General features: G+C 37.2%; 1 protein-coding gene across 2 annotated transcripts in view; it reads right to left on the reverse strand.

Annotated features, from left to right (window-relative positions):
- Positions 1 to 10286: 10286 nt before the first annotated feature.
- The window catches only part of LOC126253002 (uncharacterized), a 534651-nt gene continuing 529656 nt past the window's right edge, over positions 10287 to 15281 (reverse strand). The window contains exon 7 of one of the 2 annotated variants that reach the window (XM_049954040.1): positions 10287 to 12225. In XM_049954040.1, coding sequence (XP_049809997.1) covers positions 12106 to 12225 — 120 coding nt within the window. In that variant the 3' untranslated portion in view covers positions 10287 to 12105. The remainder of the gene's footprint in view (positions 12226 to 15281) is intronic. The other variant, XM_049954038.1, reaches the window with a different exon arrangement.

The following is a 15281-nucleotide window of genomic DNA, read 5'->3' on the forward strand; positions in this document are numbered from 1 at the left end:
GCACTATGGGACTTAACTTCTAAGGTCATCAGTCCCTTAGAATTTAGAACTGCTTAAACCTAACTAACCTAAGGACATCACACACATCCATGCCAGAGGCAGGATTCGAACCTGTGACCGTAGCGGTCGCGCGGTTCCAGACTGTAGCGCCTAGAACCGCTCGGCCACCCCGGCCGGCGAAGATTTCAGTAACTGCATACTTCTGCTTGGTGCGTAAGTATTCCGAGAGGTGATTAATTATAGCTGTTTATTACGATTTGATGTGGCATTGGGTGCCAAACACGGATCAATTTGCTTGACGACTCTGTTGCGGAGGCCAAAGTCTGAAGGTGACGCGAACGCGCTCGCGCCCTCGCTCTCACACACACACACACACACACACACACACACACTCACACAAAACGTTCAGTTCTATACACCGTTTTGTAACACCACATCGATGATAACATGGTGGTTGTGTTTTATGTAACTCGTTAACAGAACAAAGAGGCTGAAAGTAAGCAACAGAAAAGAAACACGAAAACGGGGAGCGATTATAGTGAAAAATGTAATAATGTTATTTTAACCACGCGTTAAGAATACTAAACCAAGTCTGAAGCGATTTCATTGATTATAAAACTTTGCTTATTTTTTCCCACGTAAATCACTTTAATTTTTGGTACTAATAATTGAGATGCAACATTTTTGCTGCCTTCTATATGCTGTTTTCATGAGCAATAATTATGTCTGTAAATTCCAATAAACTGTAATAAGGAATCGTGAACAACAGCGCGCGAATCGAACGGTCTGGAACAGAAGCAGGTGACAATTCGTTGATCATCTATGAAGTGTACACACGTACTGCTTACTATAAAGTCTTGTCCGATCAGCGAAAAAGTATCCATATGTCACGTGTATAGCGGCCTAGAGTTCATCTTATTGGTTTTTATTATTACTAAGAAATTCTAATAAATCGTATGTTTACCACGTAACAATTCCTTTGCTGGTGATTAAATGTACCTACAATTTAAGGTCTCTGAAAAAAATTTGAACAAAAGTAACCGTTTCTTCTTCTAAGACGAAATGTAAACTATATAATAAAGCGGTGTAGGTAGGAAATGCACGCCGGCCGTGGTGGCCGAGCGGTTCTAGGCGCATCAGTCCGGAACCGTGCGACTACTATGGTCGCAGGTTCGAATCCTGCCTCGGGCATGAATGGATGTGATGTCCTTAGGTTAGTTAGGTTTAAGTAGTTCTAAGTTCTAGGGGACTTATGACCTCAGACGTTAAGTCCCACAGTGCTCAGATCCTTTTTTTTTTTTTTTTTAGGAAATGCACGACCGAAACGACACTGTAAGGTTTAAATATCGAACAGACAATACATCCGATAATTAAGACTAGTTGCTTAAATTAGCTGATACTAATAAACAGAAAACTGCTGTGAAACAAATAATTCTGAAATCTGCGACATTCAAAGACAACAATATCATCGTTATTCAAACTACTGTACAATAATTACTGACACATCCGCCATCATTTCAATTGCCCAATATAATGATAAAGCAGACGATTACATAATAGTGAAGATGCAGGTTTACACCACAGTTTCAAGTGAACGTTTCGAACGTATTAATTTTGCTAATCCACGTAGCTCAAAGACATACATAATGGAGTCGGAAAATACTTACGCACTCAGTTAATGTAAATAATTTACGATAAGATTCAGTGCAAAGTAGTTTCGTTGTAACGGAAAGACGATTGGATGAATATGGCCACGGACACATCCTACTTGTCAAAGGAGATAATGTGAAATGGAATATTAAACCCAAATTCTGATAGATCTGGGTTAATAAAGATGAAAATGATATTTCATTAAAGCAAGTTGCTGATATAATGAAAGGTAAATTACTAGTGACAAAGCAGCGGTTCTTGTTCGTAAAAGCAGCATGTCTGTGATTACTGCAGCAATCAAAGATGCAAGAAAGAGGAACCAAATATGTGCATAAAAACGGAGTTAGTGCTGACAAGCTTCAGATTTACGAAATACATAAAAATAATGTATCATCTGCTTCGACTGCGTTGATTAGTTCACATTCAAATGACTCCAGTCAGTGAGCATTTCATGATAGGATTGAATCTGAGGATGAAAGAATTAAACGCAAACATGGTGCTCGACATTTTTACTATTAAAAGTATTTTAATTTATCTTTGCAATTACAAAAAATACGTGTTTATATAACTATACTATATTTAAAACACCGTGATTAGTCTACAATTAAACAATTTATGCGATTTTATTTACATTATTTTGGTCATATTTCCTCTTAAACCGGGAAGTTTCTCCGCCTGCACACTTTCCAGGTATTCCTGTGTCTGGCAGCGATGTTCTCAGTCTAATTTCACGATTTCTTGCACCACTTGGGCCTACACTGTTTTCGACATGAAATACATTATATAACACTACTAGTGCTTGATTACGTTCTCCTGGCTAAAAATTTGCCTGTATTTTGTACTTGTAGTAATGGTAAATCAACCGTTAATTTTGGTTTCCACGTTATAGATAAACATTCTTTCCATCTGCCGTTTTCCACGTGTGTGTTGTGTAGTTTTCCTTGTGTTCATATGGCGATAATTTAAATCGGATGAAAGAGTATGTGGGCCTTGAAGATGCAAATGAAAGGTAGATGTGGTGGGCAGCGGCCGAAAGTGAGTCAAGGTGGTGAACAGTGAGTACAGAGTAAGGGAGGGGAGAGGAAGTTGGTAATGGCGTGGAGAAACGGGGAGATGGGCTAAAGATGAAATGGAAAGGAGGGACAGAGAGAGAGAGAGAGAGAGAGAGAGAGAGAGAGAGAGAGAGAGCGGAGGGGGGTTCTTTCCCTTCAGGTCGTTTGTTCAATGCTTTTATATAGTGACTGCTTCCGACATTTCTCTTGCCGTTTATTTGCTTAACGTGTGATGGTTTTCTTCGAAAGTGAAACAGAAGTGGTATTTAGCTTCGACAAAGTGTTATAGGCTCTGCTGTTCTTAACGTACCTAAACGATTTAGAAGATAATCTCAGCAGCCCTCTTCGATAGTTCGCATGTGGTGCTGTTGTTTGCAGTCTAATAATGCCATCAGAGGATCAAATCGAACTGTAAAATTATTTAGAATAATTGATTGGTGCGAAAAGTGTCAATTCCTAAACAATAATAAGTGCGGCGTTCCCCATATGAATTCTAAAAACATTCCGTTAAATTTCAGTTACACGAGATATCATACGAATTTAAATGTTGTAGATTCAATTAAATATCTAGTGATTGTAACTGAAAACTACTTTAATTCGGATCAATATAGAAAAAATGCTGTGGGGAAGGCGACCCTAACACTATGATTTGTTGACAGAACATTAAGAAGAAACAATCAATCTAATAAAGAGACTGCCTACACTGTGCTTGTCCTTCCTCTTCTACAGTATTGCGGCGCTGTATGAGACCCTTACCAGAAAGGATTGACGGAGGACACAGAAAACGTTCAAAGAAGCGGACCATGTTTTATATTATCGCTAAACAGGGGACGGCTGTGATACGCGAATTGGGATGGTAATCATAAAAATAAAGCCGTTTTTCGTTGTGACGAAATCTTTTCACGACATTTAAAAAGCTAAAATTCTGCTCTAGATGTTAAAATATTTTGTGGACTCTCACCTACATGGATGGAAATGACTATGTTAATAAAATAAGAGAATTCAGACCTCGCACGACAAGTTTTAAGTTTTTGTTTCCCTCAAGTGTTATTCGAGAATGGAACACGTAGATGCGTGCTTTACTGATTTTTGTGAGGCTCATGTATTCTCTCTTCTACTTGGTAAATGAGATTCATGTTGAAGTTGATCTGCTGCCACTACTTTCACACCCTGATGTGTTCCTTATACCTCTGGTTAAACATCCTGTCAATGGTTCCCATGCGGACTTTATCACAGTTCCTATTAACTAGAACGTTAGATAGCAGGAAGAATATATATAAACTGTGGCTAGTGATGTGCTACATGATTTTCAAATGTCCTTTTCAATCTCAGTGGATGAACACTTGAATCAACATGTGGTACATGTAATATACATAAGATGTCATCTACACTGTCCGGTCACACTAATGAGATCACTTCTGGAAAGCCTGAAAAACCACCTTTAGCGGTATGGACCACTGTGAGACGTGCTGGACGAGCATCAGTGAGTTTATGGAAGGTACTGACAGGGCTGTGGAGCCATGCTGACTCCCGTGCCATGCCACATCACAAACAACACAATTAAGCCAGTCCCACAAATTCTTGGTTGGGTTCAAATCCGGGTAGTTTGGTGGCCAGGGTAGGACAGTGCACATCTTACCATGCATGTACACTGCTACCTGTGTCGCACACTGCGTTGTCCTGCTTGTAGATGCTATCATGAAGAGAAAAATGGAATGTTTCTTTAGAGTCAGTACTGCCATTAGACAGTTTTTTTATTTACAGTGTTACATTTACACGATCATGACTTCGGTTTCAAAGTGCCATTATCAAGTGTTTTAATGTTATGCAGTGCCTAAGATGTCATACTGTCGTATTTAAAATACACTATTATTTTAAATACGACAGTATGCCATCTTAGGCACTGTGTAACATTAACACACTTGATAATGGCACTTTGAAGCCAAAATCATGATTGTGTAAATGGAACAATGCAAATAAAAACAGTCTCATGGCGGTACTGACTCTAAAGAAATATATTATGACTATGGCCCCACATTATGAAAAAATTATTAAAAATGGGATGCATGTAGTGGTGGACATGGTCTGCAAGGATATATGCACACTTGTGTTTGCTGAACAGTCTTTGAGGAGACTATGTTGGTTCATCTGGGTGGTGAGTTGCTCAACAATTGCTTTTCTTTTCGCTTCTACACATCTCTGCAGTCGTCATTCACCCGCCATCTATAGCCCGTGGTGCACCGCAGTTATCTTGGTGCCAGTTCTACATAGCGCCATTTTGTCATAAATTGTACACTTTAACTTCATGGCCCACATTCAGTTTACAAATTTATCAATTTCAGAAATGCTCCAACCATTTGTCTGTAAGCCAATGATCATGACCTTTTTGACATCAGATACACAACTCTATTTCTGCATTACGACAATGGGTGCACTATTTTCCATGTCCTGCAGGCATGCTTTACATACACTCCAATGACAGTGCTGTGACCTGCCATCTGTGAGAGGTTATTGCATGCTGACCTGGACCACAGGCGGTGGTCATGTTAAAGTGATTGGACCATGTATCTTACTCACAGGCTAACACAGTTCAAGGTTCATGGTTTATATTTCGTGTTTCTGGGCTATAGTTGTATGTTGTCTATCTAATGGCTCCCATGCCCAAGAAAAGTATCTCATGGTTACTTACAGAATTTAACAATTTGAAATACTTTCATAATTTTCTCTTCAGGAGGTATAATTTTACATTAAAGATTCCATACAGTAAAGGAAGTATTACAATTGTGGACTGTTTATATTTCCTGAGAAGCATAACTCATGGCATTTAAATTAATGAACAAATGTTATACATAATTTTAAACCTTTTCTAACCATTTTCTCACTTACACGCTTAACATCAAATACTTAACACATTAACTCATTTGTAAAATGATCTGATGTTTCAAGCTATTTCAAAAATAGGAGTTCAGTTCCTTAAAGAACTGGGGATTCACTGGTACTAACTGAAAGGTCATAAGCATAGACATATAATAGTAATGTAAGCTGTACATATGTTCTCTTCACACTCCTAGCATGACATTTCTGCATCCTCTATATGTGAGTTAAAAACATGAAAATAATTTCTTTAACTTTGGCTATTCTGTGATCCTCAGTTGTGTGCAATGAAACTTAGTTTCTGCAAAATTACAATTCTGCACATCACTCTTGATGTTGTCAAGCAGAAAATAAATGAGCATTATCTATTTATATATTAATTAGCATGTACTATAAAAGATCAGAATATGCACCACAAAATAACTAATGTCATAACACACAATAAAGTTAAATGTGAGAACAATTAATATGGTTCTTCATATTAGGACAGAGGATGCACCTTAAATTAAGGGAAAATATAATTAATGTTGAAAGAAAGATGATCATGCTATATGCATGAGCATGAGCACATAACGTAGAACATTATGTTGCCCACTGGTTGTGCTCTTTTTCTGACATCAATGTGTTCACACTGCTGGTCGCTTCCATGGCAGTGCCAGGGTGACAGCTCCTCACTATGGGCACCAGTTGACTCTGGCAAAAATAAACTGTAGTGCCTCCCTCAGCTGAGCAGGTCATCATAAATGTTAATGTAGGCTTCACTAGTAACTTCATTTTGCTCTTACAGCAGTCTGTCTGGCTTCTTCCTTCTTGTAATATACATCTCCATGTTTATTAAAACAACAAGTCACCTGTCAGTTTCTATTTCATACATAATTTCAATTTTCTCCTGAGCATTATCTATGATAAATTTCTCCGTATCAGAATGCCAGCTTAATCCAGTTTTGTTGCCCCTATAGATATGTTCTTTCAATGAGGGAGCCATCATAGGAACTATAACACATAACCTGAGAGATAATAGTTGAAATTGCACCTAGAAGAAACAATGTGAATACATCACAATCAGCCACAAATGGAGGATAAATGTGGAAATCCTCAGGTTTATGAAATATCCTGTCATAATTTTGACGAGAACTACATTCGCCAAAGAAGAGCAAAATGACAGACAATGTTCCATGATGTGCACTCTTACTTATGTATATTGCAAGGGTTCTAGTAATTACCATGTTTAAATTCCGTTTTTCCTTCACTTACAATGCTTAGTCTGTCCCAATACACAAAAAATCATATTATGCATTCTCATGTCAGAAATTTATTGTTTGTTTATTTTAGTTATTTTATTATGCATACTCTGGCCTTTTAAAGTATGTCTTATTTAATAAACAACTTTATAGTGCTCATGTGTCTTCCACTTGTGAATAATGAGTATGATATCCAGAATGAAAATGATAAGGAAAATTATTTTCAAGTTTTGAGGTCATAGAGAGAGGACGCAAACATGTAGTGACAGGAGTGAAAGAAGAAGATATGTACAGTTGTTGTCACCTATAAACAAGCATAGCCTGGCCTTTCAGTTAGTATGAAGATGTGTATTACATGTACCATATGCTGATCCACAGATATGGAGCATATTTTAACTTTTGTATTCGTTGGTAAGAGGAGAGATAGTTGTTTGGAATTCCTTGCTTGTAATTTGGTTGTTGTGCTTTCCAGTGTGTTGCCTGAAGATTTGGTCATATGTCAAAATTTTGAAATTTCTCGACACAGAAAGTAATATGTATTATGATCATTTCCAATTGTAATATCTTGGCATAACAGTTCTTGCTTGAGAATCTCCAGTCTTCTTCATTAGTGCCTCACATAAAAGCCTTGGCTCTTCTACCTTCTGAGCAAGTTACAGCATTTGGACAGTGGGAATGGTGGATCTTTCCTTGACCTTTATGTGCACTTTCTGTATTTAGTCATTTGTTTTATTTGTAATATTTCTAACCTCTTTTTAATGTATTACCTATTTTGTATGTGAGTTACAAAGGGTCACTGTATGCCATATTCTTGTGATTATACTGTTTGTTATTTTTATGATTGTTTGTATCTGCAATTTCCATGTGTCTGGGTTTATGTTTGGTGTAGTTTACTTTGTTTGTATCATCTTCTGTTTCTTTTTTCTGTTGACTTTATCTATTGGTGTTTCTGTCTAGCCATTTCAGAGCTATCTGTTTTATAGCATCTACTGTTGCTTGGTAACCGGTATCTGATTGGAGGTTATTCATAATTCCAGGGGTGCTTTTGGGTTTCATTTGTTATTGTGTGTGTTGTGGCTTTTCTATGTGTCAAAGGTTTGGTTCTGACTATCTTTTCTTATAGCTATTTATGTGGAGTCAAGTTTGTTTTCTTGTTCTTCTGTTAGATATTTTTTTTAAAAAAAAGCCAGATAGTAAATATGAATAATGCAGTCACATAATAGAAGAATTTAACATTTGACAGTGAGAGCCAAGGCCACAAATTAATGCTAATTTTTTTAAAACAATTCCATTCATCTCTGTTCAAAGTGCTAAGACCAGCAGCTACCAAGTTTCTGTCAGTAATACCAACAGGTGTTCATAGTGAACAGCTTTAATTGTGTCTTGACAGTTACATGATGAAAGGCGGCCCAATTTAAAACAATAGTTCCAAAAAATTGTTTTTTCTTTCTTATAGAATACTGCATTGCTTAATTTTGATTATGAGAATTATTAAGTAAGCAAGCACACATCTAATTGTTAAATATTTTTTTGGGAAACTGTATTTCTTCATATACTTTCGAATCTCAGTCTCAATTTCTGGTGATAATTTTATTTCGTCTTGGTCTCAGCCAATACAAAAAAAAAATCCAATCTGAGTCAGACCTTGATATATGCACATAACTTATGTGTGGAGGATACTTAATTATATTTAATTAATTGATTTTGATTTCTTTTCATTCTAGACATTTCACACATGTGTGTGTCACATTCCATGTAAACATAGCAAAAATTGGTTGGTACTCAGTATCTGAAGTTCTCTAGTCTGTTAATCCCATCTATTTGAACCAACTGAATCACATATTTCTATCATCTGAAGCCAGTTATGTGACTATCTGTTTAGTTAGGCTACTCAATCATATGTGGTGGTGTGCAAATGTGGATTGTTGCATCACATCTGGTGTTGGGATATACTGCATCTATCAGTGACTCTCCTTTTTTACCTCATGAAGTCATATACAATAGCTTCCCACAGTCTTAGAATTATTTAATGAATTGTGGTATTGGTACTAATTAAGTTTAACAAAGGCTAAACAGTTAAAGTTTCGATGCACACTGGCATGACTAATTTGTCCAACACTAACATTACATAACTTTTGACCAGTAATGAACGACATGCAGACCACCACCACATTAATTCTCAGATCACTGCCAGGCTATTAAAACTAGTTTCCTTTCATGAAAATCAATCAATATCTGATAATCTGTCCCATGGTATCTTCCACATTTCTTCACCACCTTAAGAATCATTAGCTATCAGTTCATTGTGCTAATTACGCTCCACAGTAACATTTCAGTGGCCGGCACAGGAACATCGAGTGTCAAGTAAAGTTAGATTTTGTGACACCAATTAGCCTCCAGCTCATCCACCAACAAGGTTCAGGAAAAAGCAGTCAGAAAGTGATTCCGCAAGTATTCTGAGGTGATTCAGCGAAACTAAGAAATCTCAGTCAGGACACCCAGTCATTCCACTCCTAAGATTGTTTTAGTTTGGTAATCACTGGATAATGCACTGCTGAAAAGTTCTTGTAACATTGGCAATTTAATCAAACAGTCTAGTGTAAGGGGTAATCCTAAAAAACAGTATAAATATTTATTTTGAGCTAGTCAGAATAGAGGATAAAAGGCACAACAAAATTTGTTTTGCTGTACATGCATCTCCATTCTACACAGCTGTTGAACCAAACTATTTTTGTATATGCTTTTGCTGTATCTGGTGAATATCACTTAATTCAGTACCTTAAAAATATAGCTGACTGTGCCTCATTGTCACAGTGACAGAAAGTCACTAGCATGTTTGCAACACCAGGAATCAAACTTTTGCCATACTAATAAGGAAGAGACTGCAGAGTAACAAATGGAAAGTCAAACACAGCAACATGCAACACAGGTTACAGGAGAGCTGTAATTATTGTAAACAACAAATGGCAGTGAAGACTTTTGACATAACAAAATTATAATGGAAGCTGTGTTACCCACAGCTTGTTGGAATACCTTTAGGACTGAACCACTTCACCAGTGTGTGTGTCAATGTTAAGGTTTATTCAATTATTTTACTTCTTATATGGCCTCTGTAGTGTTTCCATGACATGAAAATATGAGGTAGCCCAGGAAGCACCAAAACAGCAGTCAGGTACAGTAACCACTTGTATATATGCAGACTGAAGCAACAAATGAAAATTTGTGTGAAGGTGAGGATTCAAATCAGGGTCTTCTACTCAATACGTAGATGTGGTAACCACTATTCCATCCTGACACAGTGGCTTTGCACAACAGCATACACTACACAAGCATAACTCCCTCCTCAATCCAAATTTCCATTCTGCCTCAGTCTACTTGGTATTCCCCTATCTCAAACAGCACTACGGAGGCTCTCCAACTTGCTCATGGAGGTGTTGTTTTTATTTTTTATTTCATAGGCAGGCAAAATTACATTTCAAACCTGAACCTCACAGTTTTCTAAACATCACAAGTGTGCTTTCTAATTTCAAACAGTGGACTGATTTCAATAAGCTTTGGCAAGTATTATATTTCAAAAATTAAGCCACAGTCTGCAGCTCTGGTAAACTGCAATTATTGTTTGCTTAGGGCATGTAATTGTGGCAACTAGGTAGCATCTACAAGGAAATAATCCACAAAAACATTTTATTGCAGCATGTTTTTACCAACAAAAATTAAACACAAATTTAACAGAGAAGGCTGAAAAATAATTTAAGTATCAATATTCAATGTACACTATTAACAGATGCTAAATATAAATACCAACAATAAAATTGTACATACCTAAAATTGTAAACAAAAAAAGTTTTAGGTTATCAGTAGAATGATTGTTTTTTTTATATACCACAAGTATTCTCTTGGAATTAAACTGTGTCCATGAGTACAACTAAAATCACAGAAGGCATACAAAAAACTTTAGATGTTATTTATAGATTTATAATTTCATATTCAGTATGAATACTTTCACTGTGACATTACTTTCTGTCTCCAGTATGAGAATAAAGCAGAAAATTCTAGATGAAAAGGGAAGAACTAATAAATTGCAATAAAACTATATAAACAACTTTGAAATAATTGAGTTTGAACAAGTAATTGATTATAAAATCTACATTATAATCAACTGTTGTGCTAGACCCTAGTGCCTTCAATATACTTCTAGACAAACTTATACCTAGAATTAATGTAAAGCTACTGTGATACCAATTTAATTTACTTGATGTAGATGTGTTTTACCTCTGAAAAGCATACTGGAAAGTGAATGTATAATTTATTACAGAGTTGAACTTTAATAACACAAGCTTTCCTCAAATCTTTCTAGCAAAATTAAAAAAATGGAGACCTTCTGTTTTCAGTTTTTTTATATAAAGGGAAGGATGCATTTCAATAAATCATCCCAGTGCACATCAATGATAACTCACAACCTCTACTTTTAAGACACACATCTGTTGTGAATGCTGGCATTCTTCTGAAGGTTTCCACTGACAGTAAACATTTCAAAGACAGTTTCTTTGTTTAACCTACTCTCAACAGTCTTCATATATTTGTTTGATATATTTGAACATAGATCAACTCCTTTTCAAGATGTGAGCTACAAAGTAAGACATAGTCTGACATAGATTTGAATATGTAATAAGACATAACAACTGTCAAATTTCCAGTTACATTTCAGTTTTAGTTTTTAACTGTAGAGTAAGAAAAAATGTTTACTTAAATTCCTAAAAAAAGACATCTTAAAATTTTAGTTTGTATTTATGTTTTCAGTGATTTTGTTATTATCCTCACTTTTCAGTATGATCTGTGCATGCAAGTCACAGTCAGACAACATGAATGCATTATCTTATTAAAGTAGTTTATAATTTGATGACAGTAAAGTTACTAAAACTAATGAAATTACAATTAATGTCAGATCATAAAATTACAAATCACATTGCTCTTACACCTAAATAATGTGGATTTATTTCATGTCATTGCGTGGTTCACAATGAAATAAAGAACTTTATGTCTTTACTCATATCAATACTGCAACTATTTGGAGTTCATTTTAAGTGGCTCACCCACAGCACTATCACAATAGTGTCCTGTATTGTGTCACCTATATTTATTAGGAACTTTTGGTGACTGTGTCATACTTTCCTTTATCTCAAATATGTCATATGTTTCTGATAGTAGAGTTACAAAAGAACATCTCTGTATGTATGTATGTATGTATGTATGTATGTATGTATGTATGTATATTTTTCACTGTGTTCCTAAAGAGCAACAACACTAGGGATTTCTTTTGAAGTGAGCTGGGGATGTGTGCCATTGCATGTCCACTCCTGCTGCATCTGGCTGGCATAGGGCAGCAATTTTGCCACTTGGATGGTTCCCTGAAAATAACAATAAAACAGAATAATTAATTACCGAAAGTTCTGAATAGTGATTCAGTTGTAACATTTGAAAAACATTAAAGCGATTCTTAAAAAATTAAACAGAACCTCTGAATAAGTCAACTGGTAATGATTCTCTCTTCCTCCCATGTAAATCCTATGAATTTGCATTTCAGACATTTCATACAAAATTTAAATTGCAAATCATTGATTAAGTTATAATGGCTGATTAACTTAATTGTAAATATATTCACTCTGCTATAAGGTCTGAGTGTTACTGATATTTCTGATTAGCCTTTCCAAGAACATGAACAATCACAGAGAATTAGCTATTTTGTCTTTAGAACGAGTTATCTTACACATTTTGAAAATAAATAATGGATTAATATAATATTTATTACTGAATACATTCACACTAGATTCTTTGCTTCTCAAGAGTTTTAAAGAAAAGCCAAAATTCTTCTTATTTCGCATACTGTTATATTCTTCACAAGAACGCAGCGCCAAAGCTATAAAACTAACCAAGAAGGCAGGTTTACCTGTGTCAGATAAGCCAGATTAACTAGAGAAGTAGTAGAAGAAAGGAAAATGGTATAAAATATTTGAGTTTTCAGTGGTCCTATACACAGTCGATTTATTTCAAGCTGTCGGCACATAAATGGTGAACATCTTTCTCTATTGCATGTCAATATGTGATATCTGCTAAACCAGTTTTGTGGAATCTACAGAAGCGAAGTTCTAGTTATCCCCTTGGAAAAACAGAGTCTCACAACGAATTTTTTACAAAATATTTGACTGACAGAATAAATTCATTCTACAAATAAATTTTATCTTTGCTTGCAGGTACGTCTCTGCAGTCCTGCTACAAACCGAAAGCTCTGGGCCGCAGTACCCTAGCATGCCGCTAGAGGAGCCTGCAGAGTTCCTTATGATCGTCCAAAGACAATAATTACCCGTACATAGCTGCATCGCCAGCTAACAGCCTTACAGTCCTAATATTGCTATACGATGGATCAGTATTGAAAGCATTATGTAGTACACTTGATGTTATCTTCGTTCCTGTGGAACATTCGCCGTCCAGTATAACCGTACTTGGTTGTATTAGACAGTCACACACACTGTCAAGTCACATTAACGTGACCACCTCCCGAAAGCCTTAAAAACAGACTTTTGCAACGTGGACCACTGTGAAACCTTGTACGAAGAGAGTCCACGAGATGCTGGAAGCTACTGACAGAGTGAGTCATGCCGACTAAGTGCCACGGCCAGCTGCAATAGATCTCTCGTCGAGGATCCATGGAGTGAAATGTATGGGCGAGGCAGTACCACAGATTCTAGACTGGGTTTCAATATAGGCAGTTTTCAAACCATACTGTGTGACACTTTCCCATCGTGCCGAGGATATAGGCGTGGACATGGTTACCAAGTATAGATGCACACTTGTGTTGATCCACCGTTGAGCCGGCCGCTGTGGTCGAGCGGTTCTAGGAGCTTCAGTTCGGAACCACGCGGCTGCTACGGTCGCGGGTTCGAATCCTGCCTCGGGCATGGATGAGTGTGATGTCCTTAGATTAGTTAGGTTTAAGTAGTTGTAAGTCTAGGGGACTGATGACCTCAGATGTTTAGTCCCATAGTGCTTAGAGCCATTTGAACCACCGGGCGCAAAACATTCCCGGCATCATCACGCTCCCTTCTTCTGTCTGGACTCAACCGACTATTGTTTCAGAATGTCTGCTTTCTGACGGTTCACGTCGCATACGCAAACGGCCATCTGTCCAAAGGAACATAAATCGTGGTTCATCTGGAAAGGTCACTTGTCGTCACACCGTGGACGTCCAGTTACGATATTGGCGTGTGTATCCCAGCCTTTGTCGCCGATGAACAGCGATCAGCATAGGTGAAAGAACCAGGCGCCTGCTGTGGAGTCCTGTGAGCAGAAACGTTTGCCGCCGCGTTGAGGAGACAGTGTTGGTAGGTCCCTGAGTCACCTGGATGGGAAAAGGCTCAACCGTCGCATATCTATTCGTCCAGGCACATCTTCTACAGCCGTCTTTCAGCCCTGTCATCTATGGCCCGTGAAGCACTACAGTTCTCTCTGCATCACTTTCCATATTTAGCCGTGCACGGTATAGTTTAACCACGGCGGTACGCGAACAGTCTACAAACGTAGCTGTTTCTGAAACGCTTCCACCCCTGGCCCAAAATCCAATGATCTTGTTCTTTCAGACGCTACATAAATCGCTACGTTTACGCATAACAACTGCATTGTTTTCTTCGCCCCCCCCCCCCCCGGGGCACACTTTTCGTAGCCTCCACTGCTAGTGCTGCCACCTGCCGTCTGTGAGTGGTTATTGCAAGTCGACGTCGAACATAGGTGGACGTCACATTAATGTGACTGGAGGAAATCCAGGAAGACGGAATCTACTAGTTCACACGCATCTGTTGTTTATAAAATGTACTGAACGAACAAAACAAACTATTCTTTGCACGAATGGTTTTTCTGAATCGGCACGAATCTTTGAAAGAAGCTTATTTTTCTCTAGCAACGTCATAATATTTGAGCTTAGGTTATGCTTTAGGAGTCTGCAACGTAAGGACGTCGGCGCCTTCTGTACATGTAAAAGGAAATATACTGATTCATTAGCTGACTCATCATCGCCCAGCTAAAACCGCTAAGGACAGAAACTTGGAATTTGGAGAGGGCGTTGAACTTTTACTGTATGTATGGTTTAAAAAGGGAATTTTCGAAATTACACCCCTAAGGAGGTGAAATACGGGATGAAAGTTTGTACGGAAATATTTAATTACCAATGCATTTTGAAGCTAAATATATGGCAGTTTGTGTTTTGCTTCTTCGTTAGAAATAAGTGTTTCTGTGTTTTTGGAAATTCAGCACAAATGGGAATGAAAATTAAGAGGATATTTCATTATGAAACCATTTTTGAAGCTAAATCCATGAATATTGGTATTTGACTTCTCGGTTGAAAATAAAGATATATGTGTCAGAGGATGAAAATTTCTATGAATGCCAGGATTAACAAAAAGCTCGGAATCCA

The sequence above is a fragment of the Schistocerca nitens genome, chromosome 4, assembly GCF_023898315.1.
Source record: "Schistocerca nitens isolate TAMUIC-IGC-003100 chromosome 4, iqSchNite1.1, whole genome shotgun sequence".
NCBI classification, from domain to species: Eukaryota; Metazoa; Arthropoda; class Insecta; order Orthoptera; family Acrididae; genus Schistocerca; species Schistocerca nitens.